Source organism: Balaenoptera physalus (assembly GCF_965194825.1).
Source record: "Balaenoptera physalus genome assembly, chromosome: 1".
NCBI classification, from domain to species: domain Eukaryota; kingdom Metazoa; phylum Chordata; class Mammalia; order Artiodactyla; family Balaenopteridae; genus Balaenoptera; species Balaenoptera physalus.
In genome coordinates, this window is record NC_138882.1 from 3,442,084 (window position 1) to 3,467,877 (window position 25,794).

At 42.7% G+C, this 25,794-nt stretch overlaps 1 protein-coding gene across 5 annotated transcripts in view; it reads right to left on the reverse strand.

The window, feature by feature from the left end:
- Positions 1–25,794, reverse strand: part of NR5A2 (nuclear receptor subfamily 5 group A member 2) — a 139,243-nt gene that overhangs the window by 11,782 nt on the left and 101,667 nt on the right. The window contains exon 7 of one of the 5 annotated variants that reach the window (XM_082425691.1): positions 9,260–16,620. The exons of the other annotated variants lie outside the window; for them this stretch is intronic. Coding sequence (XP_082281817.1) covers positions 16,604–16,620 — 17 coding nt within the window. The 3' untranslated portion in view covers positions 9,260–16,603. Of the gene's footprint in view, positions 1–9,259; positions 16,621–25,794 lie in introns of those variants that run through there. 5 annotated transcript variants of the gene reach the window in all.

Genomic DNA, 25,794 nt, shown 5'->3' on the forward strand with positions numbered 1-25,794 from the left:
ACGGCGTCACTTAAATACGTCGAACTAAACACTGTTCCGTGAGTTTACATACATGTCCTTCTCAGGATAAGACGGACATCCTTGCCCCAGTCTAACCCTGAGACCACATCTCTGCCGAGCTCCTCTCTGGACACAGTGGTCCTCTTGCTTGTTTCTGCCTCAGGACCTCACACTTGCTGTTCCTGCATTCTGGATGGTTCTTCCCGATCACGTGGGGCTCTCTCCCTCACGTCACCCGAGTCTCTGCTCACACATCAGCCCCTTGGAGAAGCCTCTGTGGAGAACCATTTCTAAAACAGCGCTGCCTCACCATCAGATCACTCTGGCCCCTCACTCTGCCTTAGTTTTCCTTAAAAATATATGCCATGTGTGCAAGACCCATGCGTGCCCCCGTGTTTGTTCACAGACACACAGTTCACGGTAGCCAAAAGGTGGAAGCAACCCAAGTGCCCATTACTGGGTAAAGAGATAAACAAAATGTGGTCTCTACATACGATGGAATAGTGAGCAGCCTTGAGAAGGAGGGACATTCTGATACAACGTGGACAACACGGACGACGTGGATGAACCTCGAAGACATGATGCCAGGTGAAGTATACCAGTCACAAAAGGACAAATACTGTATGACTTCACTCATCTAAGGTACCCAGAGCAGTCAAATTCATGGAGACAGAAGTAGAAGGGTGGCTGCCAGGGCCTGGGGGGAGCGGGAAATGGGGGTAGTTTAATGGGTACAGAGTTTCAGTTTTGCAAAATGGAAAGAGTTTGGGAGATTGGTTGGACAACAACGTAAATGGACTTAATACCTCTGAACTGTACCCTTAAAAGCAGCGAAGGTGAGAAATTTTACGTTCTGCAGAGAACAGACTGGTGGTTGCCAAGGGGGAGGGGGTTGGGGGAGGGGTGGAGTGGGAGTTTGGGGTCAGCACATGTAAGCTATTATATACAGGATGGATAAACAACAAGGTCCTACCGTACAGCACAGGGAACTAGGGTCAGTGTCCTGGGATAAACCATAATGGAAAAAGAGTATGAAAAAGAATGTATATATACGTATAACTGTGTCGCTTTGCTGTACAGCAGAAACTAACACAACATCGTAGATCGACTATACTTCAATTTAAAAAAAAAGAAAGAAATTTTATGTTCTGCGTATTTTACCACAATTAAACACTGAATAATGTACTGTACGTGTAGGTTATTAAACGTAATGTAGCAGACACCTGAGAATCCACTGCTCTGCAGAGCCAGATGGCCACCGGCACCCTCTAGCTTACCTGTGTATTCCTTCCATGAACCAATTCCTGATGCCGTAGAGTGACCGCTATCCATTTTGTGTTTCCTCTTCCCTCACATCCCTAAACTGTACATTCTTATTGATGCCTGCCTGACTTTACAGTATACGGTTATTTGTCTAATTGTTACGTTTGCCTATCATCCTCACAAGAAGGAAAGCTGTGGGACTTCCCTGGTGGTCCAGTGGTAAAGAATCCACCTTGCAATGCAGGGGACGCAGGTTCGATCCCTGGTCAGGGAACTAAGATCCCACATGCCGCGGGGTAACTAAGCCCACGTGCCACAACTACTGAGCACACGAGCCACAACTACTGAGCTCATGTGTCTCAATTGGAGCCCGCATGCCACAACTACAGAGCCCACTTGCCCTGGAGCCGGCCCGCCACAACTAGAGAAGAGAAAACCCACACGCCGCAACTAGAGAGAAGCCCGTGCGCTGCAGCGAAGAGCCCTCGTGCCTCAACAAAGATCCCGCGTGCTGCAACCAAAATCCGACGCAACCAAAATAAATAAATAAATAAAAATGAAGAAGGAAAGCTGTGAAGGCCGGGACTTGGTCTAATTTGCAGCTGAGCCCCAGCATCTAGGCCAGTGCACAGCACAGAGAAAACCCTCACTAAATATGTGAGGGATGAATGAAAGAATACATTTCTTGGTTAAATACTGCTTGGCCCTAAACCAAAATCTTTCTTTCCTCCTTCTTCTTCTTTTTTCTGGGGGCCTTTGACATGCTGTTATGCTTCCATATCAAACTCACGGCAGACTCTGTTTTTGTTTCGTGCAGAACTGTTTCATAATCGTAAACAAAAAGCACCAACTCCACTCTGTGTTGTGCTTTCTAGGGACGCGGTTTCAGTGGGGATTCTGGCTGCGTGCTTTGCCTGCAGCGCCAAGGCAGCGGCGTTTCTTGCCTCCTTTGCACCTTCCGCGTGTAGAACATTTATTTCCTCTGCTGCGCCGTCCACCCTCCCCGCGCACTCAAGGCCCCAGGCTGAAGGCTGCAGGGTATGGCTTTATTCCGTTCGTAGATCCAGCCGCGTCCTGGACACCCTGCCTGAATGGCCAGCGGGCGTCACAAACCCGGGTGTGTAACACCACACACTCCATTCCCTGGTTTCCAGGAGCTTGCCCCGCTCATTTTCCTGCACCGATTTTCAGACCAATGTCCCCCAGCCTCGGCACAGACATTCCGGCCTCCAGGAAGCCTCCCCCAAGCCCATCACAGGGGGCGCTAGATGTCACCTGGTTACCTGTCAACTGTGAGGACAGGTGACCTTGATAACGGTCACCCCTCCCCAGGCCTAGCACGGTGCCTGGACAAAGTCGAACCCCCTTCACACTTGTTAAACGAGAGAATACATTTTCACATTAATTGACACATCCATCTTCGCCTTGTTTGTGTCTGGAAGGCCTCCCTGAACCTAGAGTCCCTGTGTCCTGCCTGTCCTCCTAGACGGCATCCTCGTGGAAGCCCAGATGCCCAATACAGATCCTAGGAAACTTGCTACTTTGAATTAAGCTCCCACGAATGTGAACCATATGCGGAGTAACTCCCTGAGGATGGACTGAACGCCTCCCATGAGCCCAGGTCCCAGCTACCAGACCCTTAGGCAGTTTCCGAGTTCCTCACTCGGTTAAACTCATAACCAATTTCAGCTATAACAGTGGAACACGTTTCCTATCATTCCTCTCTAAACAATGAGGAATTTTTGACTCAAAATAATTTCACAATTTGATACAAAATTGAAGAAACTGAGTTCAATGTGTAGGAGAAGGAAGACCATTTGGTTTGTTTGATGTTATGAAGTGGTACGTAATCTGAAGATGTTGAGAAAAGTCTATCTGGGGGCTGTGTGCTACGTCAGGGACCGACCGCTGACATACGACATTCATTATTTTCCTTCTCTATATACATTTGCAATTTGTTTTCCAGAATTCCGAGGGATACAAATGAGGAAGGAAGGCTATACTACAGGGGTTTTAAGATAAAGAATTGAAACAGATTGTAAGTTTTATCAACCTCTACATGCCACATGATACTGAAAGCCACATAAAAATGCATGGAGAATGAAAGGGGGAAAAAAAAAAAAAGGTCTCTGGCTGGGAATCGATGGAATATTTTGAACCAGGAAACAGAATTTAAAGGGGCACAGGATGAGGCAATTTCCCGGTTTCCCCCTAAATTTCAAATAAAGCTGTCTGTCAAACAGACTTAATATGAAGGGCAAATACATACAACGTTTTGATAAAATAGGTAGCATTTCAAGTTGCAGCTGCCCTGGCCGGCCGGCCTTGGGAGCCTGGGTCCTTATCTTGTTATAAAGACCATCTGTCCCCTCAGAATAGGAAATGTCCACATGCATAAAAAGCTGTCCTTCTTCAGAGAAAAGCTCCTCACCCCACTCTCGTAGTCACGTCCTAAAACAGTTCTTGAATCATACGTTTGCATTTTTGATTTCCACTCAGACACGTCTGCAGTTTTGGCCAAGCTTTCTTATTCTCTTCGAATAAGGTATGGGCTTCAGTTTGTTCATAGGCAAGTCAAAGCCTATGAATAAACCAACGTTATCATATGAAAGAGAATTAAACAGGCAGATCCAAGTGGGGATATATTAAGCCAAACTTAAGCTCCAGTTGTTGAATTTAGCCTGGGCTCCATGTCTGGTTTGCCTCAGGATAAATTCAGCTTTCCAGCTAATCGAATGAGGAAAACTGCCTCAGGTATGATAAAATTTACAAGAGAGGCTGTCCAACCGTTCTTGTTAAAAATATTAGCTTAAAGGCATTCTTATCGTCTTTGGGATGAAGACCGTATTTGCATTTAATTATTTGATTTCAAACTTTTGCGAACTTGGATCCCATATTAGCTGAGCCAGTTAGAATATTATTTTGTGGCAGAGTGAGTGAAAAAGAGCCCAACTTAGTCCGCTGTACTCAGCTTTAGTTAGTGTTGCACAACTTTCCTACGGACTCTGGGAGAGATTATTTCTAAGAGAAAAAAGAAAGGGTAACATTTGAGAATATAAATGTACTTTTAGTAAACAAGGTACTGTATTCGCAGTACACAGTTGACTTCAAACATTTTTCCACATTAGAGCCATAGTCTGGAAGACAGAAGATGTAATCTTCTAGATATTTCTACCCATACAATCAACACGCCTTCATAATTCAGCATTTGAAAGAAACCCTTTTCTTTAAAGGGTTCCTCTTAGCCCACAGGCAGCAGCGCAGTTGCATTGCCAGGGGCGGCTTGTTCTACACACAAGGCTGGTGGTTCCAGCCTGTTTTTTCTGTCCTCCAGGCCTGGGAGGTGGCGAGGGATGGAAAGGGCCAGGGATGAGAAGGGCTGAGGGTCCGGGGGAGCGGGGGAGAAGAGGGAGAAGTTTCCTTCCAACTAAAGAGCGGGTGGAAATGTCAAAAAAAAAAAAAGGCATTCGACAATCTCCCCCAAATAACCCGTTTATTCTGTATCACTTGTATTACGCAGACCTCAGGGCCTGTAGCTGACTGGGCAGGAACCTCAAGGAATCTTCTCTGGTACCAAGGCCACCAGATGGCAGGACTCTCTGGTGCCAGAAAGACACAGATGTGTCTCCACCATCCAGCTGTGCTTCTGACCCGATTCCCTGGGTGACAGGGCCCCGGGGATATCACTGTTGAGACTTGGCTTCCATACTTCCCACCCAGTGGCAGCTGCGATTAGATGTGAAAGAATCAAACACCCGGTGGACCGGTTCTCATCCCATTCATTTCAACAGAAACCAAGATGTGAATGTAACACAGGCATCATTTGAAAGAGTAAGTCTTGGTTATTTTAAAAGAAGGAAAACACATTACAGTTAAGTCGATACAAGAATGTGTAACAAGGTAAGGGATTTTGCCTCCCAAACGGCAAGAAATAGAGACTATGGGAAACTCCAGCCCTGTCTGTGGCTGGTGCAGGAATTAACACTCTGCTACTTGAGCTCTCTGCAAGTTGGGTTTTATTTTTGATCGGAAGTTTAAAGCATGCCTTTCTGAATCACAGTGTAAATATCTAACTCGGGAGAAATAAACTCTATCTGAAACCAGCAGCAGAATCAGAAATTCAAGGAATTAAAAGTACTCTTTACGCGTCATCTATTTTAAAATCCATTTTTTAACTGTTAAAGGCCTTTTGTAAGGTATTTTATGAAATATAGGCTTAGTGTGTCTTACAATTTCTGAGAATGAAACATGTGTTTAGGGCTTTGAACTCTTATCAAAGCCTTTTCATCTATTTTTATCTCTCCTCCCCCAACACTCCTGGCAGGCCGGGCACCAGCCTTCTGAGAAAGACACACCATGGGTTAATGATAGAATTGGGTGGAAAACCTGTCAGAATTGGGAATTTTTTAATGCTGCATCTGAGGTCCCCAATCCTCTTTTAATTGTACCCCACTGTGATAACTCTATTATTTTGGAGAAAGCATCGGGGTGAGATCACTAAAACTGCATTTCTTTAATTACATGTGAATTCAGCTTTCTGTTGCCAAGTTGAATTAGTGAGGTTTCTTGTACTTTGCATGTTCTGTTTCCACTTGTACTAAAAAGTAACATCACAATCAGGAAAATGCTTGCAACTTTAGGCCCATATGAGAACTGGTATTTGTATACGTCTGTTCTAAACATCCAAGGTTTGTTTGTTTGGTTTTTTTTTTTTTTTAGTTTGTAGCGTTAAAATAAAACTACTCTTTAAGAGCTAGATACACTTGTTACTTATCATTACATCATTTTCCTCAGCTTATTAAAATTCCGCTCAATAAGATCAGAGGTTGAATGAAGGGGGAAAAAAAAAAATCATTCGGCCGAACCAAGACTTACTTTGAAGCATTTGACTGTAAAAAGAAAAGAGAGGTCTTTGGGGTGAGAACTAAGGGGGAAGGGAAACTGATTACCTAACAAGATCATTAAAGCCAAATATTTATCAATTTTTTGGACATAAGTTAATAATTCATCCAACTGCTTAGGGATATGTATTTGTACGTGAAAGACAGAAAATCCATCACCAATTTGTTTTGTATTTGTTTAACGATGTGGCAGAGAAAGTAACAGGAAAGATGAGACTGAGAACTTTTAAGAGCTTGAAACATTTTGCAAAGGAAGCTCTCCACACCCCACCTGCCCGCCTTGATGTGATTGTGGGTTTTGCTAAGACAGTGATAGCGCTGATATTACAATACCTTATATTTGATCATATTTGTTCTGGAAAATATTGTGCTCAGTTCTAAGCCCCTGCAGAGCAAGGGAACGATGAATAGGTGGTGACCATACCTTTCCACACCCAGGTATCATGAATTTAAGAGTCGGCAGAGGTTGGCGCTCTTGGGGCTGTATTATAGCCAACTCTTGACTATTTAGGGGAATTATTGATCCTTGCGTTTCCACCGCTGGGAAAAGGGAAAAGAGGTGATTTTAAATCTGTGAACCTCTCACTGGCCAGCTGACCCTGGGACGAGGAAAAGGCTCCAAGCCTCAGTTTCCTCATCTTTCAAATGTATTTTAACAGTCATTCCCACGAGGCAGGACGGTGCCTAGGCTGTAGAGTACCTTTAGTCATTTCATCCAGTGATGACCTCCTTGCTGAGAAGTATCTCCAGCGCAGAGAAGGTTCTTCCTGACCCGAGGCATCCCCCAGAGCGGCTCTGGTAAGGGTCAGGGTCAGTGGTGGAGATGGCGACCTGCTCCCTGCGCTAATGCCCGCAGTCAGGGCGTCGCTCCCGTGGCCCCGAGGAGCCCTGGGTGGTGTCTGCCGTGTCTCATGGGCATTTCCTTAAGTATTCAGTGCATGAGACAAAACCCCAGATACACTTCCCCTGTGCCTCGTGGGGGCCCAATGACTGGACCCACATCAAGTTCAAGGGCAGCTCCACACCACTCAGCGCCTCCGAGGTGCAGGTGGTATTCATAACAGCTCTCATCTTGTGAAGCAGAGGATTGAAATAGCTGTTTAAGATTTGATTTTTGGATAATCTGCTGATTATTTGTTGTCCTTCAGCCTTCATTAACAGAGAAAATCGGGGATAATTTTTAAAATTCCAGAGTGACATTAGATCACAAACAGCAATCTGGGAGCTGATCTGACTGTGACCAAAGGCAACAATGACTCCAGAACCGGTGAGGTTCTTCCAAGAGTGAACTGCGCTGTGGTTATTCTTTGGTTGTGAAGAAATAAGGAAGCTTCCATTTCCTAAATTTTAAAGAAACACTTCTTCAAAGCATTAAACACATCTCAAAACAGAAAAAAAAACAAAAAAGATTCTTGAGATGCTTATCTTTCTCCCAGTCTATTGTGTAATAGTGAAAAATGCAAAATCTTTTTCTGAGCTTTATTTTAAACTCTATGAATATGACATTTGTGGATAGAGATGTCTCTTTTTAAAAAGGTATACATCTTAGATTGTATGAGGTGACCAGAGCAACTGTTTATCTTCACTATTTCAAAGCAAACAAATCCCTCATCATCTAATCAAGAACAGTTCTTATTTCTCTGATTAAAACAAAAGTCATGGTGGAAAGGAAATCAGTTGGATATATGGAAATACATATTATCCTGTAACAGCCATCTGAACATTTTCAGCTTGTAAGGTATGGACCTTGTATATTTATGGTGAATGGCCTATTAACTAATAATATCAGCAAGAAACATTTCTGAGGTCTCTATCTATGCTCCCATTATCTCATTTAAGGCTAAGATAACCCAGTAGGTTGACGTTATTGTTGTTTTTATTATTCCACTTTGGTGCAGGTTGGTGGCAGAACTGGGAACTGGATTAGAATCCGGGTCCATTGGATTTTCAAGTTTTGCCCTCTGTGCCTTTAATCATGCCCTGCATTTTGTTACTGGGAGACTAGGTCTTTGGTGGGAGTAGAGGTGAGGGAGAAAAAGTTCCTTCCACCCTCCTGAAGCACGGCTGAATTCTGGTCCCAAAGTTGCAGCATTGATATTCCTAAAGCCCCATATACAAAGGGGGTCCCCCTGAGAGGCTGGAAGTGCAGAATTGATGCGTCAGTGAAATGAAATCTTTTTAAACTTCTGAAAGAGCTTTCCAGCCGCTCGGGCAGATGTCAGAAGAGTGGAGATGTGAGACTGGAGTCAACAGAAATCAGGCATCAGTGAAAAAACAAGGCAGCTTCCTGAGCACAGGTCCATCACTGTCTCTGGTAAGACGCTTCCTAAACGTTTGGTTGGGGTTCCCATAATCCCTTTACGATCAGGGTGTGCACTTCCGAGCGGTGGGTTGCTGTGGGACCACCAGGAGAGGGTTCCCTCTGTCTCTTGGGTGTCACTCATTGTTCTGTGGACACTCACGGGGCCTGTGACCATTGCGATCAGTTGAACCAATGAAAGGTCAGCAAGTGTCTCCCCTGTGGCTGGATTAGAGGCGGTGAAGAGAGGTGCGTAGCCTCTGCCTTAGGACAAGCCTGTCCCTTCCCAAATATGTCAAGTGTGAGGACGGCCACTGGCGAGGGGGGCAGTCTAGCTCAGGAAATCACACCATCTGTGAGGCTGGTCCTAGAACATTCCTGCACAAGCACTCCTGACCACGCTCACATGCTCGGCTTCTGTACGCTGAGACAGATTGCAAGGGTCCTACACTGAGAAGCTGGAAGAAGCAGGGCAGACGGGGATCCCTGTGATGGGAAGACCTCGTAATGGGGTGAAAGTGGAAAGAATACTTGTGAAACATATAAAAATATCCAAATTATTTTTCTTAACTAATTTGCATAAAGAATGCACCAACTTAAGAATTCAACTGGATCACAGAATAATATTTATGCCAGTGCAATTCCAGAGTAGTTTTTTTGATATATGAACTTCCTTTCTTTTTTCTCAATTAGGAAGAAAATTCAAATCGTACATGATTAGGGAATGAAATAAGTATAATCGTTCCTTTGCTTTCGTGTATATTTGGTTTTCTACTACTAACTGATCCTCCACCTTGTTTATTTTCTCATACATTATCACCTCATTTTTACTGCATTCTCAATTCCTGCTTAAACTGTATTCTCTTTCACTGCACCTATTTTAAAAAACATCCAACACCCACTGCACGTGTGGATGTCGGACCAGCAACCTCTCTGGCGGGGAGCCAGATGAGTTGATGGCAAATTCGCTGTCATTCTGGATTTCCCCATTAATCTGACCCTACAGGGCTGAGGAAGCTGGGCTGGGAGGCCCCTCCCAGGCACAATATCCTGCTCCGGGGTTTCCTGCCAGGGCCTATGCCTTCTGTCTGCAGCCGCCAGCAGCTCGGGGGCAGCCCCAGCGTGTTTGGTGCTAGGGTTCATTCAGTGTGTCATGGAAAGAGTTCTTTTTAACTACGCGAAATAAAGTACGTGGAAAGAGTGCATTTCGGCCACCAGACGACAGAATTATTAAAAAAAGAGCACGGGTGTGACATGGAGAGAAGTGTTAGCTGAGTTCACAGGGATTGTGTAATGATGCCTGGTTGAAAACCGTCCAAATGATATTCCATTTGACTTATTAGATCTCCAATTACAGTCAGGACAACCACTGCTAAAGCAGGTTAAAAAAAATACTGCACGTAACTAACGTGCAAAACATCAACCAGGAAAATAGCAAAAGAAATACATGAGAGCAAGAATATAATTAGAGATTGGCCATGTATGAATTATCTGTACAGGTTTAATTGTTGGGGACACTGACAAATAAAAAGGGTAACTTCGTGGATGTCACAGCCACCTGACTAGCCAGGAAAAGGAGCATCTATCTCTGAGGCCATCGTGCAGAAGCCTGTCCATTCTGTTGTCAGAATTTCAAAGGGAAATTTAAAACATTCTCACACAGAATCCGGTAGCATATAAACACAGAAGGAAAAAAAAAAAACAACCCAGAAGTTGGGAATAATATGAAAGAAAATAGAATATTTGAAAACTTCATCATTGAAATTTTCCTCCCTCCCTTCCCTGCCCCCCACTCCCAAACAAACAAACCCAGAGAAGTCAAACCACTTGTTCAGATTCATCTTTAAATGCTCCTTTGGGGAGGTTGATCTCCTGCTCAAGGTTTTTGCTTGTTTGTTTGTTGTTTGTTGAATGTTGAGTGACATTTCCAAAAAATATTTCTGTAGTTCTTTAAGACTCTTATACAAATGCAAAAATTATCCAGGTGCAAGTTTCTACCTTCTCGATAAATATATTATCTCTAAAGATAATTTTTATAATGGGGGTTTGTAGTTGGAGCATAGTAGTGAAATATGAAAAACCTTTATATGGTTAAGTCCTCCACATACAAACGAGTTCTGTTCTGAGAGCACGTTTGCAAATCCAATTTGTTTGCAAGTCCAACAAAGTTAGCTTAGGTACCCAACTAACACAACTGGCTATATACTGCTGCATTTACGCTTGCTTCTGGACATTCTAGGCTTGAAATAAAGATACTGTACTACTGCACTTTACTATACTGTACTGTATAGTAAAGTACACAGAAGCACAATCACTTGTAGAGGATACACGCACGTGACAATGTATGCCAGACACGTGAACTAACTTACGTGACTGGACATGCGAACACACGTTCGCATCTTTGAAAGTTCACAACTTAAAGGTTCGTATGCAGGGGACTTACCGTATAGATCATTACTATCAGAAAGTAATGAATATGTGTGTGTGTGTGTGTGTGTGTGTGTGTGCATTTCATTGTACATATATTTTGAGTTTGGGAATTTAGTAGGACTTATGACTGCACACAGCTCAGATTCGAGACTTGTTAGGAACTGCTTTGTAGATCTCCTCTTTCTTTTGCCCAAATTGGTGCCGAAATGCTAGAGAAGATCTGAGGCTTTGCCTGTCTCCCAGGCATGGATTGGTAACCAAGATGCTCTCAAGGCAAATAAAGGTACTTGTTGCTCTAAAATCCCAAGTCTCCCCCCCACCTCCCCAACGTGTGCTCTGTAAGAGAATTCAACTCATCCACGTGTCTGTCGGGCCTCCTGAGCTGATTAGACGCTGGCGATATCACTTTACAGGGACACGGTTTGCAGCGTCCTCGGCCGGGTGGACGTGTAACTTTTGTACCTTTCCCCTCAGCAGCGGTCACTTCCTGCTCAGAGAGTCAGTCTGGGGACACAGTAACCTGGAACGTCCTCCCGCTGCCCTGAGGACCTGAAGGGGACAGTTGCAAACCAGAACCCACAGGTGAAGCATCTTTATGTCCATCTGGGCAAGAGCCTGCTTTTGTTTTGAAAGATGCTTAGGCTCTCCATGCCTTCTGAGTGGCTTTCCCAGGCTCTCTCTACTCTTCTGTTTCAAATACAGCAGCATTGCTAAAATTCCCTACAACTGATGTGCCGAATCCCACCATTTTCCGTTCAGCCTGGAAGAAACGGGTCACGTGGGCGCACCTTCCGCAGCTGGTGCGCTGGGTCTCACCAGGTATGCTTCTGCTGCCGCGGCTCTTTGCTTGATGTACACGGTAATGAAAGCTCGCTATTGATTTTTCTGTAGCTGCTTGTAACTACTATAGTTGATACATCAATAGAAAAGGAAAGCACAATGTTTCATGGGAGGCAGAAAATCAGAGAATACATGATGCTCTGACAGTAAATCACGGCATAATCTTAGGAATTGATAGATTGTTCCTGCTAACTCGAAACCCATGGCTTTCCTGAAAAAGACTGTCCTATAATCGCCCAATACGTTCTAACAGACTGACTGCACAGGAAAGTGCTAAAGGGCACCAGACCATGTTTCATCTTCTCAAGAGGCCCTTCTTCCTCTGCGGGGCGAGTGAGTGGGGGTCACTTCAGCTGGGTGGTGTGCCGTCAGGAGGACCATTTTCCCGTTCCCCCTCCTCTTTCTAGAGCTGAAATGTCATAACCTTTGGGACACCATTAAACGCACCAACATTTGCATTATAGGGGTCCCAGAAGGAGAAGAGAGAGAGAAAGGGTCTGAGAAAATATTTGAAGAGATTATAGCTGAAAACTTCGCTAACATGGGAAAGGGAACACTCACTCAAGTCCAGGAAGCGCAGAGAGTCCCATACAGCATAAACCCAAGGAGGAACACGCCGAGACACATATTAATCAAACAAACAAAAATTAAAGACAAAGAGAAAATATTAAAAGCAACAAGGGAAAAGCAAGAAATAACATACAAGGGAATCCCCATAAGGTTATCAGCTGATTTTTCAGCAGAAACTCTATAGGCCAGAAGGGAGTGGCACGATATATTTTAAGTGATGAAAGGGAAGAACCTACAACCAAGATTACTCCACCCAGCAAGGCTCTCATTCAGATTCGACAGAGACATCAAAAGCTTTACAGACAAGCAAAAGCTAAGAGAAGTCAGCACCACCAAACCAGCTCTATGACTAACGCTAAGGGAACTTCTCTAGGCGGAAAAGAGCTGACATGTCAGAGACCCTAAGAAAGCTCAGAGGGTAGGTCATTTCTGAGGTCAGCAAACAACAGAGAGAAAATCACGAAGTACCACTTATTCTTAACACCCAACAGTGTGAGAGCTGGGCACTGGTAATAAGAGTATTTTAGTTATGGGGTCAGAAAAGGTACCTAGGCTGAAAGGACCTGACCTGTGGCAGTTTCTGACTTCAAAAAGGTACATGGGACTTCCTTGGTGGTGCAGTGGCTAAGAATCCACCTGCCAATGCAAGGGACGTGGGTTCGAGCCCTGGTCCAGGAAGATCCCGCATGTCACGGAGCAACTGAGCCAGTGCGCCACACCTACTGAGCCTGCACTCTAGAGCCTGCGAGCCACAACTACTGTGTCCACGTGCCACAACTACTGAAGCCCACACACCTAGAGCCCGTGCTCCACAATAAGAGAGGCCACTGCAAAGAAAAGTCCGCGCACCGCAACGAAGAGTAACCCCTGCTCACCGCAACTAGAGAAAGTCCGTGGGCACAACAACGAAGACACAATGCAGCCAAAAATAAATAAATTAATAAATTAATAAAAAATTAAAAACACAAAAAGGTACATGGCATCCTGTAACTCGTGGTGATGCTCTTATGTCATTAGAATCATGCTCAGAAAACGTTTGGGGCATCAACAATGCCTGCATTCTGCCTTTATAGAACCTTAAAAAAATCTTAACTCAATAACTAAGACCCTTATATTAACGTGCTATCTTATGACCTTTCTTTCGCTCTGTCTCCGACCCCCCACCAGCTTCACTGAACATTTTCCCACATTTAAATACACAGGGTTAACTCTACAACAATTACACCTATTCTGTACTCTCCGTGTTTAAGCCATTTTACAAGCATCTTGTAATCAGTCCATTAATTACTGGATCTCTGAGCATTGTTTGAAGCTCTCCACATCACATGTATTAATGATTTAACAAGGAGCCATATTTTTAAGTGGTACCGATAATCATCCAGAGTCTTACTGCTATAAACACAGAAGCATGAAATATAAATGATACTTACATCCAGGATTGTTTTTGTCTCTACATCAGATTGATGCTATAAAAACAAGCTAGTGATGCATAAACTGGTTTACCTATTAACTCTTTGAACGAGTAGCCCAATTTCATATTTCCTCCACTAAGTATGTACCAAGGATGACAGTATATGGGTTAGGTTCTTAGTTTTTTCATTTGATTTTGGTCCCCTTTTATGTGTCATTCTGGGGATAGAATGAATTGGGATAGAAAAAAAGAAAGTGTGTGAGAGATTGCTGCTTCAAATTGCTTGACATGGTTTCTAATCAATGAATGTTTCATCCAGCCATCCTTCCATCCCCCCATCCATTCATCCATCCATTCCAGGCTGCTTGAACACCTACTATTTGCCAAGACTGGGGACTTCAGCAAGGGGTGCAAATCTTAGTACAAACAGATAATTGCAACTACTATGTGGAAGTCGGTAGGAAAATGTCGTGGGGAGTCAAGCAGGGATCTTGGAAGAAGATGGGCCCTAGGGGATCGACAGGAGTCGACAGGTGGAAGCAGAAGCTAAGTCACACAGACAGGGACCATCTCCTGCACGGTCGGCACTGCACTATGCGCGCCCTTGGGATATAAAGCACCGCAGGATGGGCTCCCTACCGGTGGAGAGCTCATGGTGTATGTGCTCCCAGCTCTGTGACGCACACACACAGCGGCACACGGGGCTTTCTGAGTTTGCACCACGTCCTTGCTACAATCAGCCTCAGGTGCCAGGGCCCTCTGCCCGCACACCTCTCCCTGGCAGAAAGGCCCCTCCTCCCTGATCTCATCCCCTCCACTGCGCTTGCGGTGTGCTGAGGGGGATATGGGTGGATGTGAAAACGCAGCTGAGGTGGCTGGGAAAGAGCAGTGACGCAGTGGCCGATGCACTGACTTGACGGGTCGGGATCAGAAACAAGGAGGCTCTTGGCCTCGGCACCGGATGTGTAATTCCTGGAGCGGGGTGTAGCCGGGGCCATGCAGGGTGGGAAGCAGCCTTGGTCACACACCACTTACCAAAACCCACTGTCATCGGTCGTGGTCACTCTTTTGAATACAGGGTGTGAACTTACAGCTCTAAGAAGTACGAACAAATAGACCCTGTCTACAAGCGTGCTGTGTATCAAGGATTGAACCAAGAGCTGGACACGAGACGATGAAGGAATCATCTCCACCCTTATGAGGCCAGAACATGCCCACAGGGTCCCCTTCACCCTTCCTTGTGCCTGGAGATCAATTTTTATTTGATTTTTATAGATAATTTGTTCAGCTAATGAAATGTATAAAAAGAAAGAGAAAATCACTCATGTAGAAATGGTGATTTTAATACATTTAAAGCTTATCAGGGAGGTTTTTATTTTCAAAACTTGCTTTTTGCTCAGATATACAGTCTATGTATATTTTATTTTTGTTTTATGCTTTTTTTAAATTTTATTTTTTTATTGAAGTATAGTTGATTTACAATGTGTTAGTTTCATGTGTGTATGTATCTTATTTTTGATTCAGACCTTTTCCCTTCTGTATCAGTGTTTTCTCACTTTTTTTCACTGTATTGTACTGTTTTCTCTCCCCATTTTCGAAAGTTTTTTTTACGAACATGTGGTTATTAACTAATAATTAACCAAACTTCTATTTTTTATAACCAATGGAAAACAATACTGCCAGCCAGACACCTACTCAGCATGAGATAACTATTGGTATACTGACTCGCTATCATTAAGTAAAAACGAAAGAAATTTTGTGTTATTTAGCCTCGGCAATCTTATTGTAGGTAAATGTACAATTTCTAAATGGAGTCTTAGAAGTACTGAAAATTCTTGGGGTAGTTTGGGTGGTCTGGGAGCCATGATTCTCAGAGATGGACGGGATGGGCATTGCTGTGTGCTTCTCCTAACAATTTGCACATGGCAGTTATTTAATAAATCGTTCTAATTTGATTTCATTTAATATTTAAGATATTTTTATTAGTAGAAAATTAGATCTTAAATATATCATAAGTTGCCTTAGATGCTATGCTCTCCAGTACCCAGAGATAAAGGATGGCAGAAGGTTTCCATGGTGCCTACAGATGGCCATTTACACAGGCTGTTAAAATCACGGCTGTATTGTGTTAAAACAAACAAGCCAACGCCACTGTCTTGTGTCTTCCTCCACAGAAGATTTCCTACGGTAGCCTCGGCTAAGCAATCCAGAGCAACGGGATGCACTAAGGAGGGAGAAAGAAAGCAAACCTACTCTTTTTCCGTATCTATATTTGGAGGGCTGTAGACAGCTCACATTCATCTCAAAGAATTCTCCACATAACACTGCAAACCTCGTAGATGTAGTTCCACAACTAAATTAGCAACTCAAGACACATTGTCAATATGTAGCAACCTTATTAATATTTAGTAATCTTGTATTTGGATTTCATAGTCTTTAATATTTGGTAACCTTATAATTTTTATTTTATTTGTAGTTTTATTTTGCTTTTCCAATCTTTTTTTTTTGGCCGTATTGTGCAGCACGTGGGATCTTAGTTCCTGGACCAGGGATCGAACCTGTGCCCCCCACTGCAGTGGAAGTGCGGAGTCTTAACCATTGGACCGCCAGGTAAGTCCCCAGTTTTATTTTGCTTTTTATTACAGTGAGAGGTTGTATGTGTATAACTATATATATATCCATTTTTGAAGAATACAGTTATATTTGGTAATACTTAGTAAAGCTTACAATCATTTATCCAGTATATTTGTCCCAAATATTTATTTATGTTGAAATCTCAAATCTCCAGGGCTCACATCGCCATCTGTATGGTAAACAGCATTCTTCTAGTATGTGAATTCTTCCTTGATGCTCAAGCCCTTCTTAGGGTCACTTTCTTTATTTGTGGCATCAAGGCACCCAGGAACCTGCAATGTGAGGACCTAGTGTGGTCAGACCTTCTAATTTTTCAGAAGGAACCTGAAATCTACATTTTATGTTGGTTCTCTTACTTAAAAAAAAAAAAAAAAAGGGTCCAAATTTTACTAATGGGCCACCAATTTAAGACATTACCTAGGTTAATATTTTTCAGATCAGGGTTAGTGGACCATCTGCTTCAGACTCGCCTGAGAAGTTGTTAAAATACTGACATCACTCTGGAAATTCTGATTCGGTAGTTCTGGGCATATTAACCTATGCCCGAGGTGATTCTAATGAGCAACAAAATTTAGCAATTACTGTTAAGGCCTAGAGTGCTTGAGAGGATTAAATGCACACTCCTGGGCCTTGTCCTTGGGTTTTCCTATTTAGTAGGTCTGAGAAACCTGTGCTTTTCATAAGGACCCTGTGATGCTGACACGGGGGGGTCCACAGACAGTGGCCCAAGGGGCTCACGTCTGAACAACACGAACAGCCATTACAGCAATTGCACAAGTCCTGGGTATGGACACGTGTGAAACAGAGTGGGGTGTGGGGCGTGGGCCTGGGGTGAGCCAGGCTGGATGGTCCCTTCCTCACCACGTGCTCGCTGATCCTACGGAACGTACTCAAGCTCAGTTTTCCTGTCTGTAAAATGAGCACATTTCACACCATATCATAATTGGTGAAAGAATTACATGACATAACAATGTCTTGGGCAGCTCATGGCACACAGTAGTTTCTTAATAAATATTACTTTAAGTACCATCTTCTGTGTAAGACTATTTTTAAAAAAATTTTATTGAAGTATAGTTGATTTACAGTGTTGTGTTAATTTCTGGTGTACAGCAAAGTGATTCAGTTATGCGTTTATATAATTTATGTATGTATAGTTAGACAGTATAAGACTATTTTAAGTCATTGAGCCTGGGTACCATGTTTTATAATGCTATTTCAGATTACTGCAAATGCTGTAGTAGAGATTGAAAAACACATTGATTAGTAGGAGAGAGAAATTGTTTCCCAAAGAGGAGGGTTGGGAAAGTCTGTCTCTCAGTGAGGGAGGAAAGCGTTTGTCTGAGCTTGAAAGACTGAGGGGACCTATGAATGGTATTTCAAGATGAGCAGAGCAAGATAGTAAGATGCCCTATAGGGTCTAGGAACACCCAACTGTCCGGTTTGCTGGGAAACACGTGTGAGGAGGGAATAGAAAACAGTGGGGCGTAAACTGGGAAAGGCAGACCGGAGTCCCACTCCACAGGGCTTTACTACGAAATCCCGGCTGGACGTGTTATTCTGTGTGTGTGCGTGTGTGTCCGTGGTGGTAGTGGTGTAGGGATCGAAGGATGTCGGGATCTTTGGAAAGAGAAGGGACCTGCTGGACTTCAGTCCAGAGTCTCCGTGAGTTCACATTTGGATACACCCTTCCTGCTTCAAACTCATCAACAACAGAATATTCAGTGAGAGAAAAACGACACAGCTAGGCTCAAAAACAATACCAATGTCTCTGTCAGCAACAACAGAAATGCAGGGCAGTGGCCAAGGCTGAAACGGTCAACAGTAGCTGGAGTCCAGCTTCTGGAGGGTGGTGAGGGCTGAAGTGCTGTGGTCAGGCCCAGAGGTCAGGGCATGGCATGGGGCCGGGTGAGGGACTCAAAAAAAGAGAGAGAGAAAGAAGAGAAACTATTCCTGCTTTACTGCCTGAGCAGCACATTCTGGCAAGCTGTGGAACTAGGAAAGGTAGCAGGGAAAACCTACCCCTGGATGAACTGAGGCAGCTCATGCCCCGTCTCTGTGCCTGGATCTGACCTGCCTTCAGTGTTGCCATAGTACAGAGGCCTTATCACCGTTGTAAAACCTGGCTCCATCTAGGGCTCTGGAAGCTCTAGATGGAAGAAAATGGGGAAATGCCAAGTAAAGATCAGCACAAAGTGGGCTAGAGACCAAAAGCCAGAGAAGAGAAAGAGGCAGAAACAATAACCACCAAAAATCTCACTCAAGACCAGTCTGCAAATCATCGTGAAAAACCAAGAAGACACATATTGCTAAGGATGAAGCCAACAACGACAATGAAAACATCAATTCACTCCAGGAAGAACTGTTTCTGTGGAAGATTTGGATGAGAGTTTTCAAATTAGTTTGCACAGAGTGTTCAAGAGGTAAATAAAGGGATACTATTCATTAAAAAAATATGAAACCAACTGGCAAAAATTAAACACTAGTAGACACATACGAAAAATAATTTTTTAGAAATCTTTAAAATCAAAAATAATTATTCAAATAAAACTTAATTGATGGGATACTTGCTAGACTAGATATGGTTGAAGAGAGAATGAAATGTTATTAATGCAAAAAAGCAGCACATTTAGACAACGGGGGGAAAAGGCATGAAAAAGAGAGACATAGGGACTTCCCTGGTGGCACAGTGGTTAAGAATCCGCCTGCCAATGCAGGGGACACGGATTCGATCCCTGGTCTGGGAAGATGCCACATGCTGCAGAGCAATTAAGCCCGTGAGCCACAACTACTGAGCCTGTGCTCTAGAGCCTGTGAGCCACAACTACTGAGCCCACATGCCACAACTACTGAAGCCCGCACGCTTACAGCCTGTGCTCCGCAACAAGAGAAACCACCGCAACGAGAAGCCCGCTCACCACAACGAAGAGTAGCCCCTGCTCGCCACAACTAGAGAAAGCCCGTGCGCAGCAATGAAGACCCAACACAACCAAGATAAATAAATAAAATAAATAAGTTTAAAAAAAAAGAGAGAGAGACATAAAAGATAGAGTAATAGGAATTAACAGAGAGATTTACAAAGAAGTAACATATGAAAAGAGAATAATTTTCTTTCATCCAGTATCCTCTAGCTGGATACTGTATAAGTCGCTCCTCAGTATCTACAGAGGATTGGTTCCATGCCCCCCCCCGCCCCCCGCCACGGATACCAAAATCCACGGATGCTCAAGTCCCATAATTGGCCCTCCACATCCACGGTTCTGCATCCACAAGTCCAACCAACTGTGTATCATGCAGTACTGTATGTATTTATGGAAACAAATCCACGTGTATGTGGACCCATGTGGTTCAATCCCATGTTGTTCAAGGGTCAACTGTACTTAGACATCTTGGGGTGAAAGTGTAAGATGTCAGCAATAAAGAGAAAACCTTATAAGTTCCCAGGGAGAAAAGGCAGCAGACCTCCAATAGCCTTCTCAAGTGTTGAGAGATCTTGCCAACCTAAAGTTTTATATCCAACTAAACTATTCAAGATGAGGCAAAATTTGAAACATTTTCATGCATACACAGACTAGGATGGTTTACCAGTAAACAGATTGAACTCATTTCTTAAAATACGGCTTATAAACACATGCTCGCCATATGGCCCTGCAAATACATTCTTGGGCGTTTATCCCAGAGAAATGAAAACTCAAGTTTACACAAATATCTGTATAGGATACTTATAGCGGCTTTATCTGTAATAGCCTTAAACTGGGAACAACCCAAATGTCCTTCAACAGATGAAGAGTGGAATGAACTGTAGTCCATCTACATCGTGGGCTACTTACACAGCCATAAAAACAGCAAACTATTGGTACACTCATGAATGGATCTCAAGGGAATACTGCTGAGTGAAAACAGCCAGTCCCAAATGGTTATAAACTGTATAATTATATTTATATAACATTCCTGAAATACCAAAATTACAGAGATGAGGAACAGATGAGCAATTACCAGGAGTTAAGAATGGGGGAAGGGGTGGGTGTGGGTACAAAAGGGTAGCACCAAAAAGCCTTGTGGTGATGGAAAGGTCCTGTATCATGATTGTGCTGGTGGTTATACCAATCTACACACGTGATAAAATTGCAGGAACCACACACAAACGAGTGTTTAGCTGGTGAAATAAGCAAACTGAATAACTGAATAAGCTCTCCTTGGTCTGCACCAATGTCATTTCCTGGTTTTTACACTGAGTATAGTTATGCAAGATGCTGGCATTGGGTAAAGTAGATGTAGGGTACGTGGAATCTCCCAGTAAGATTTTTTTTGCAACTTCCTGTAAATATATAATGTTCTCAAAATTAAATTTCAAAAGAGATGACAGACTGGGTAAAAACAAAACAAAGTCTAGCAACATGCTGCTTACAAGTCACCCACCTAAAACACAGAAACACAAGAAATCCTACCAAATCAACTGAACAGTCGACAGTAAAGAGATGGGGAAAAAATACGTCAATATTAATTTTTAAAAGCTAATAAAACACTCAATATCAGACAAAGCTGATTTTAAGACGAAAGCATTAAAAAAAGAGGAACATTATAGTAAGTTAATATAAGAAATAACCCACCAAGAAGATACAACAAAGGTAACAAGAATAATATAAACAAATAAAACTTGGCACCTAACGGACACTGTATTTTTTTTTTTAGTACACGTGCCACATTTAGATAAATTAACTAATATCAAATTATAAAGGACATCCTAACGTATTTCAATCAATCAACAATATGCATAACCTCATCATGCAATCAATTAGAATCCAAAAATGAAAAGGTAGTCAAAATGTACCCATTTCTTTGGAAATTTAAAAACCCACTATTAAATAAATCATGCATTTCAAAAAACGTATCAGAATGGAGATCATGAAGCATTTATAGCTGATAGGATTGTCCAGGTTGTGCACCGCTCTAAGGGACACACTGACATAGACAATGGTGAGAATTGCGCCCCCTAGAGGTCGGTAGAGTGACCGCTGAGGCAGGTCTGCATTCAATTTAATTCAATTTATCTGCCCCATCAGACCTGCTGCAGATTCAGCTATGGCCATGCCAAGCAGCAACTTCCTAACACTGAATGCACTCATGAAGAATAACTGAAATGCACGGCTGAAAACAGATTAACAGAATATTCAACTCAAGAAGCGAGAATGAGAAGAACAAAATAATAAAGAGCAGAAGATAAAGGAAAAAATGAAGGATAATCAGAACGACAGCTTTTTTTTTTTTAAAGAAAAAAAGGTAAATAGATAAAACTTTTCATAGTACATTGTGGGACTTTAGAAGCATTCCCATTAAAGACTTCAATAAAGAGGGCTTGTTGGGCTTCCCTGGTGGCGCAGTGGTTGAGAATCTGCCTGCCAATGCAGGCGACAAGGGTTCGAGCCCTGGTCTGGGAAGATCCCACATGCCGCGGAGCAACTGGGCCCGTGAGCCACAACTACTGAGCCTGCGCGTCTGGAGCCTGTGCTCCGCAACAAGAGAGGCCGTGACAGTGAGAGGCCTGCGCACCGCGATGAAGAGTGGCCCCTGCTCGCGGCAACTAGTGAAAGCCCTCGCACAGAAACGAAGACCCAACACAGCCAAAAATAAATAAATAAATAAATTTAAAGAGGGCTTGTTATCACAGCTTCAAGTCAACATTATCTAGTCGATAAAATAAGACAAGAAAAGGAATTTGAGGGGCAAAACATAAATCTGTATTTACTTGCAGACTATTATTGTATGGAAGATAAACTACAGGAAAGCCACTTCAAATGCAGGAATTCAGCAAGTTTGTTAAACACAAGTTCAATGTTAAAAAAAAATAGTTACATGTACATTAGCCAATTGGAAAATGTAAGAGGAAAAGTTTACATTCACAATAACAACAAACTCTATACGTAGCTAGGATAAATAATTTACAAAGATACCACTGAGGAGAAAATGAGAAGGCATTACTGAAGGACACCAATGTACACCTGACTAAAGGAAAGATAAGCTACGTTCATGGATGGGAAGGGCTCTATTCTGTAAAGATAATCATTCTCCCCAAATTAATCTCTAAATACAAGGCAATTCTTTTCAAAATTCCAACCAGACTCCTTGTAAAATTACAGCAAGCCAATCCTAAAGTTTATATGGAAAAGCAAAAGCATAAGGATAATTAAGACTATTTTGAAATAAAAGGTAGAGGGACAAAAAGTATAACGTTACTTAAACATGTGGGATCATCAAAGAGACCATTAGGACAAAACAGAAAGTCCAGAAAGAGATCCACACATATACAGATTTTGAGTATGCATGAAAGGTGGCATTAAAAATAGTGGGAAAGACAAGCTATTCAATTTAATGAGTGTTGGGGAAACTGACTACCTGTAAAGAAAAGAAGACAAAATAAAATAAAAACTAGATCCCTACCTCATACTATACACAAAAATTAATTCTGGGTGTATTAAAAGATCTAAATGTGAAAATCAAGGTCTTAATATATTAGGAAAAAGCTAAAGGAGAATGAATTTTATGACCTCAAAGGTAGGGAAGGATTTCTTAAAAGAAGCTACAAAAAGCAAAAACCTTGTAGGAAAATATGAATGAATATGGCTACTTCTGTGAAAGAAAAGATACATTAAAAGAGTGAAAGGAAAAGCCAAACTTATCTATGTTATCTATGTATTTATGTATGTATCTATATCTATATCTACATCTATATCTAAGAGTGCCCTTCAAATCAATAAGGAAAGGAAAGGCATACATCCCAATGGGCAAAGGACACGAACAGGTACCTTCAGAGAAACATGTAAAAAGATTCCTAATCTCACTTGTAATCAGAACGACAGAAATTCAATGATAGTGTTTATGACATGGAGAAATGGGAACTCTCAGTTACTGTGGCTGGGAATGCAATTTGGTCCAGGCATTGTGAAGAACAATGTGGCAGTTTCTAGAACTGAAAAGGATTCTCAGCCATATATGTCCAGGAAGACATGTAGAAAAATGTTCCCTTAGTGTGGTTTGTAATAAATATCCACCACCTGGAGAATGAATCAATAGATTGTGGTACATTAAATAACGAAATCTATGGTCCAGTGAAACTGATGATTCAGGCTCTGGATTTATGAAGGATTCCAGATCTGCAAGAATCAAAATAGGAATCTGGGGCTTCCCTGGTGGTGCAGTGGTTGAGCGTCTGCCTGCCAATGCAGGGGACACGGGTTCGAGCCCTGGTCTGGGAAGATCCCACATGCCGCGGAGCAACTGGGCCCGTGAGCCACAACAACTGAGCCTGCGCGTCTGGAGCCTGTGCTCCGCAACAAGAGAGGCCGCGACAGTGAGAGGCCCGCGCACCGCGATGAAGAGTGGCCCCCGCTCACCGCAACTAGAGAGAGCCCTCGCACAGAAACAAAGACCCAACACAGCCAAAAATAAATATAAATAAATAAATAAAAATTAAAAAAAAAAAAATAGGAATCTGGAAAACAACATGGAGCGAAAAGGGAAAATGAAGATGTTTTTTAATCCTGAAAGCCTCAATTCTTTTGTAAGATAAGAATAAGTTTCTGCAGCTACCGCTTTGAGAGAGGAAGTTTCTTGAAGTTATAATTAGAAACGATACTGTTACAGTATTCATGCAACCAATCCTTTTTGATAGGGGTTGTTCTGGACAAATGCCAGAACATGTGGTTATCCAATTTGCCCTGTAATTTCTTGTGGCGAGCAATAATGACAACAACTTTTAAAAAAAAAACTTTAAAAGAGATGGATAATTACTACAACTCTATCCTGACTATGAGTATCAGGAATGTACTAAAGATTTTTATGATGAAAACTTTAATTTCGGTTATTCTTAAAACACTGTAAAACCTGCACACATTCGCCTTTTCATCTCAATTTCCTACTCTCCCACGCTACTAAGCTCAGTCCTTTGATTCTGAAGCTAGCTATGGTAGGAAAGGGAGAATCTGTTAATGGTCCAGGCTCAGAATATCTGATAAATTATAAGATTCTGTTTACCTTAAAGATTTGGAGGATAGGAATTTGGACACCAGATGCTTCTTCACATTAAAAAGAAAAATCTGCATAGAATCAGCAAGTCAGCATGAACCCGAAGTGCCCTGAAATTTCAGCAGTGCTTCTGACTTTGCATTGAGAAAACTTGCCGTCCCATTCCTAAAACTGGTCAGTAGAAAGCAGCCCTGGGTGAAACCCCACGTGGCAGCCTTGAGCGGGATGTTGGGGAGAGGGCTTGCCAGCCACGAAGAAGGTAGGGCGGGTACTCCACCCCTTGTTGTCGCAAGAAAGATGTGGAAGGATCAGATATCCTCCAGATTCCCGACTGGTCTATTTAGACTGGGTCGTCACTATCCTAAATGACAAGCATTGGTATGGTGCCTTACGGTTTACACACTTAATCACTGAGCACACTCGCTAAGTGAGTAATTTTTTCTAACAGGAACTATATTTTCCAGGCATGGTGCTAAGTGCTAGGAATGCAGAAGGGAAAGAGGCCTGGCGTTCTATGCAGGGCAGACAACACAATGACAAAATACTGTGGTAGGTGGAGATCTGTGAAAGAAGCAACAGGAATTCAGAGGAAGAAGTGTGGATCTGTCTGTGAAGTGAGAGAAAGAAGACTTGTCAGAGAAGGTGGTTTTGACCTGAGATGTGAAGGGTGACCCGCACACAAATACCCGACACACCGTGGTGTCCGTGGTTTTACAGTCGAGGGAGCAGAAGTTCCAGGGAGACTCACATCGCGAGGGATGCTCACAGCTCATCAGCCGGGGCTCCCCCCACCCCTGCCCCAACCCACCCTGCTTCCAGGTGGGAGAACCCAGGACTCTGAACCAAAAATATTTTAAAACATGTACAAGTTCATGTTTTCGTTTTTCCTACTCCACTGAGTTTCTTGAGTTTGAAGCCAGCAATACTCGGGTGGGGGGGGTGAGGTGGATCTGATAATATTAGAATCACTATTAGTAATTGTTATTAATAAAGCATCCTATTATTTTAAAATACGGTCATTAAAGAACAAAGTTAATTTCTCTGAAAGGTTTTAGTTCTCAAATTTCAACACTTCCCTTGGAAGGAATAAGTTACCCAGGATTTTCATTCCAAAAGAAATAGCTTTCTTTCTCAAAGTTAAATCTTCCGTTTTGTATATTGGAAGCTGTAATTTCTATTTAGCCATTAGAATTAGAGATGAAGTATTAGTAAGTTTGAAAGAAGAATTTACAACCTTTTTAGGTAAAGTTAACTACAGAACATTGATAATTCGAGAAAATGGGAGGGAAACATTGAAGAATTTCCCGGGGAAAACATTCTCCAGGGAGCAGGTGTCAACCCAGCAATTCCACGTTGCTACAATGTCATCACTGGGGCCCCAGCAGCCTAGAAAGGGGACCGGTTGTTTATTGTGTGACTTTGGTCTG